Source organism: Colletotrichum godetiae (assembly GCF_030913485.1).
Source record: "Colletotrichum godetiae strain CBS 193.32 chromosome Unknown BDP55scaffold_13, whole genome shotgun sequence".
Classification (NCBI taxonomy): Eukaryota; Fungi; Ascomycota; class Sordariomycetes; order Glomerellales; family Glomerellaceae; genus Colletotrichum; species Colletotrichum godetiae.
Window position 1 is genome coordinate 839,350 of NW_026851261.1, and position 4,582 is coordinate 843,931.

General features: G+C 53.2%; 1 protein-coding gene across 1 annotated transcript; it reads left to right on the plus strand.

The window, feature by feature from the left end:
- Nucleotides 1–449: 449 nt before the first annotated feature.
- On the plus strand, nucleotides 450–3,421 carry BDP55DRAFT_548860 (fungal-specific transcription factor; the record flags this gene model as incomplete). The annotated part of the gene is made up of 2 exons (XM_060568875.1): nucleotides 450–1,567; nucleotides 1,636–3,421. 2 exons carry the CDS (start codon nucleotides 450–452, stop codon nucleotides 3,419–3,421), a joined length of 2,904 nt encoding a protein of 967 aa, XP_060431803.1.
- Between the last annotated feature and the right edge of the window lie 1,161 nt (nucleotides 3,422–4,582).

Genomic DNA, 4,582 nt, shown 5'->3' on the forward strand with positions numbered 1-4,582 from the left:
ACTCAAGTATATCCTACCCTCACTCGCCCTCTTCTACCCTTCTTCCGTCCTCCTTGTCTGTCTTTGAACGACGAGTCAACATTTCCAACTCCTTCTCGGATATCTTTGCCGACAAGAGACGTAAAGCTCTTCCCAAATCAACCATCTCATCGATCTCGCCATAACACCGACACTCCGCATTCCTATACAAACATCTTTGACGACCTTTCGGTTATTGGACTCCTCTCTTAAGCCACCCCGGACGTGGCATCAAACCTTAATGACAGCTGTGTGCCAGCCCGGTTTGTTAGCTTGAATCTTGACCTGAGCAATATAACTTGCCTGGGCCTTCTTCCGGCTTTGCTGTTTGACTGTCGAAGCCGTGGACTTCGACTCAACTGCATCCCGAGGTGCTCTAGGTCGCCAATGCCAAACGGCTCTCCCATCTACGGCATCAATTCGCCTTCTCAATGGGTATTCTAGCTCTGGAACCTCATCCCCGTTTGGCCGCCCCAGACTCTCCGCCCGGCCTGGTTAGCCCATCTTCATCATCTTACTCCTCCAGGCCATCTCCTCCTGCCGAAAAGCTCTGGGACGCCAGGTTTGGCCCCGTATCCCCTCTCATGTCCAACTACGAGCATGGCTCGGCGGCCGATGTGTCGACCGCCGGCAAAGGTGCTGAAGGCGGTTCGACCCGTAAGGATTCGACACAAAGCGCTCCTCGCCAGCAACTGCCATCACTGAGCAGTCTATTTGGACCTCCTCCACCACTCCGGCCTCTGCATTCTCCACTGACCGAGCGGCCGGCCCCTTACCCGGCAACATCTCCTTTGGACCGCCCACGTATGCCGCAATTTCATAACGATCGCTCTTATGCCACATCGTACTTCCCGCCTCAGGAAAGCTCTCCAACGATGTCCCAGCCGAGGAGTACTTACGATGCCAGATATGACCACGAGAGACAGGCCTTGCATGGCTTGTCCCGTTCCTTCTCTGGCCCTGGATCACCGAGATATCGTGAATCTGAACACATGCGTCCCGAGTCGAGGTCTGACGTCGGGTTGAGCAGCAAGTGGTCGATGCATCATGAGACTGGGAAGCACGAGTATGCACTGGTATCCAGAGAGAACCAGCCTCCACTACGGGCTTCACATGATAGGATGTCGTATCAGTATTCCAGCAACAAAGATTCTGGCTCTTCATACCGGGACCAGCGCTCCCCCTCTGGACCTGGTCTCTTGCAGGTATCGACATCTGCTGGTACAACGACCTCGGAAGGAATCCCATCCAAAGATGGTCTTGGCCCAAAGATATGGACGGGAAGCCACTTTCTCCCACGATTCGTTCGTGCCGCCGAGGTGCCGGGCGAAGGGATGTGTTATTTCTACGATGATGGAAGTCACTGCAAGACGGTCATTGATGGCGAGGCTGTCAACGCCCACTGGGGTGTGACAAAAGCAGGAAAGCCAAGAAAGAGACTGGCGATTGCGTGTGTTACCTGCAGGGAAAAGAAAATCAAGTGCGACCCGGATTATCCTCGCTGCGTCCAGTGCGAGAAATTTGGCAGGATCTGCAAGTTCAAGAACGCGTAAGTGGTGTCGACAAGCAGCGCGTCATCTTCACCTTACTTTGCTAACATGAAGATGGCTTTCCCAGACCGCGAGGTGGCCACAACACCTCCCCATCCACGCCTCCTGCTGAACCGGAGGATTTGAGACGTCTAGGAGGCTCGGCCAACTCCAACGAAATGCACCACCGCCCTGGCAGTAACTCCAGCGCGTCTGTTTCTCCCCGGACCACGTATCGTCAGCCCAGCCCAGAGCCCTCGATGCCTCACAAGAGGATGCGCCTTGGTTTTGACTCATACCCCTCGATGCCGAGCGACTCTTCCGCCTTAATGAGCCGGGCGCCAGAGACGGCAAAAGTGAACGCCTGGCAACACCGCCAGCCGATTGAGCTTCCTCGGATCCACGAGGACGTGCTTCACCGAGCATGGCAATCAGACCCGTACGTTTCCGACCCGCAGTCAGTTAGCACCGTAATCTCCTCCTTCTTCGTACACACGGATAGCACCATGGCCCTTTGTTTCTTGCCCGAGATACCGTTTAAATCCTGGGTGACTGGTAATGCTCACATAAAGTCTCCAGAAGACCTGATGCTCACCTATAGCATCCTCGCCATCGGGGTCACCTTGTCAGGTGGACCAAGAACAATCGCCTCTGAATACGCTCAAGTCGCACGGTACGCGCAGCAACGGGTTACTCCTGGCCTTCAGCTTGCGCAAGCTCGACTCCTCCTCGCGGTCTACTACATATCTACGTCCAGATCCAGCGAAGCGAACGATATGATCAGTGCGGCCATTTCGATAGCAATATTCCTCCAGCTAAACTTGGAACTCGACAAGTCGATGGACGCTCGCCAGACAACTTATCCATACGGCTTGAATAGAGAAGGCTTTGCTGAGAGCCGAAGGCGGACGTACTGGGCATGCTTTGTGCTAGAACGACTCAACGGCATGTTTCCCAACCGCCTGGGCAGTCTGAATCCTCTAGACATATTCATCCGGTTGCCATGCGAACCGGATGTCTTTGAGAGTCAACAGGCTTCTCAGGCACCCTTCTTCCCGGCGCTACCTTCGAGCTCGTCCAAAATGGCGGATCAACGCTTAGCCTTACCGGCCTATCTCATCCAGCTTGTGGCTGTTTGGGGAGACATCATGTCTAGCGTGTACAGGAATGAGCACGGCCTGTCCTCGAATGGAGTGCCAGCAGCGTTTGTTGAGAGCTCTGTCGGGAGGCTAGTCAGCTGGCGCGAATCGCTTCCCGGACAGTTTATCTACAACCCAAGCAATATGGACCTGGCTGCTCAGCATGGAACTCTCAGCACATTCCTTACGATTCATCTTCTGTTCCACCACGTTCTCGTCAAGGTCCACCGGCACTCGTACTCCTCGGGCCGAATACCGGCAACAATGCGGATGCAGTACCTGTCAAGGATCCAAGAGGAAGCGAAACAAGTACTGGAGATCACGGGCATGTTGGAAGTACTACTCCAAGCTCGGCGAACCCCGCTGAGCGCGCCTCCTCCGTTCATGAGCTATGCGGTATTGGAAGCCGCTGACGTTCTCACTGCCGAGGGTCCCTTGTCAGAGCTCCCTGGGCTTTTGGACCAATTAGCCATTGCAAGCGCTATAGTCGAAGCTGCAAGTATGGTTTGGGATGAGGCACGCATTCACCGATCTGCACTGGAACATCGACAGGACGCTCTGCGTCTTTTGCGAAATCTTCACCCTGAAGCAGCACCTCCCGTTGGCAGCAAAGTATTCGACAACGAGAACGAGGGCCAAGACAACATTAACCTTCTGGGGAAATATTGGCAAATGGAGGATCCAATGAACACGACATTTTCGCCTCTTGTGGACATTGTATACACACGAGGTTAACAGACATACATTTCCGCAACCAGTCGTTTTATACTTTTACCATTTTCACATCTGCATTGCATTTCACGGTGTTGGGGGCGCATTTGGACAATTGCTATGTATTTCTTTTTCTTTTTACACGAGATCAGAGAGACAACACATGGCTGTATATGCAGACAATTTGCTCTCATTCATCTATGTAACATTATATACCCTGTATATGAGGATAGCAATCCATGGAAGCAACACATCGACCGAGCAAAGCCGGGAAGAGGAACAGGACGTGTGCTATGTGTGGTTGAGAATATGTTGGCAGGCAGCCTATGAAGGACACCCTTGGCAACTTAGCATTAAGCACGATACCTACAGTATGTAGACGAAAGAGGGGCGATGGGAACACACCACCCACGCACTTTGGTTGAACCACACACACGCACAACACAGTCGCCATCTGCCCTATGTCATCCCTTTGTACCGTGAACACTGCAGAATGGGGGAGGGATCGGTCTGCATGTCTCAGGTCAGTCGCATGATTGGCATGCGGAAGGCGGCATGCGGTATGTGTCGGCTCGGCTTCTCAACGGTGCGTCTAAGTCCCGGGATGCAACTCTACCTCAGGTACTTGGCCTGATCAGCGGTAGACAGGAGCTGGGGCTGAGAAAGACTAAAAGAGGGCGTCTCAGCCGATAGCTACATCATACGGGTACGGCCAGCGAAGAGAGAGAGAGAGGAAAGACGACGGGGCTAATGACGGATGGTCCTTTTCGTTTGCCACAACTCTCTGCAACTTGCAAATTCTTGTAACCTTGATCAACTCACTTGCGCAGTAACCAACCTTGTCTAGCTGATCCTGCCTACGGATACCTAACTACCTTGGTCTTGGCGACAAAAAGTCGTTGGAACGGAACGCAAGCGAACCAACGACGACCTGAATCGGGTTGTCGGACCGGTGAGGCGGACCACACACCGGTCGTGGAGACCAGCTACTCTAAAGTGCAGAAATACAAGAGTACTCTGGAGCAAGAAGAGTTGTTGCCCCTCGGCATCCCATCCATCCCCCTAGTGGAGAGTCCAATCTCGCGGTGCTGCACGAAAACAGATACGACATGCAATGCAATGCGGTGCCCTTTTTTTTTTCTTTTTCTTTCTTTCCCCTCGCTGTTGGTCTCGTCTCGGTAAATA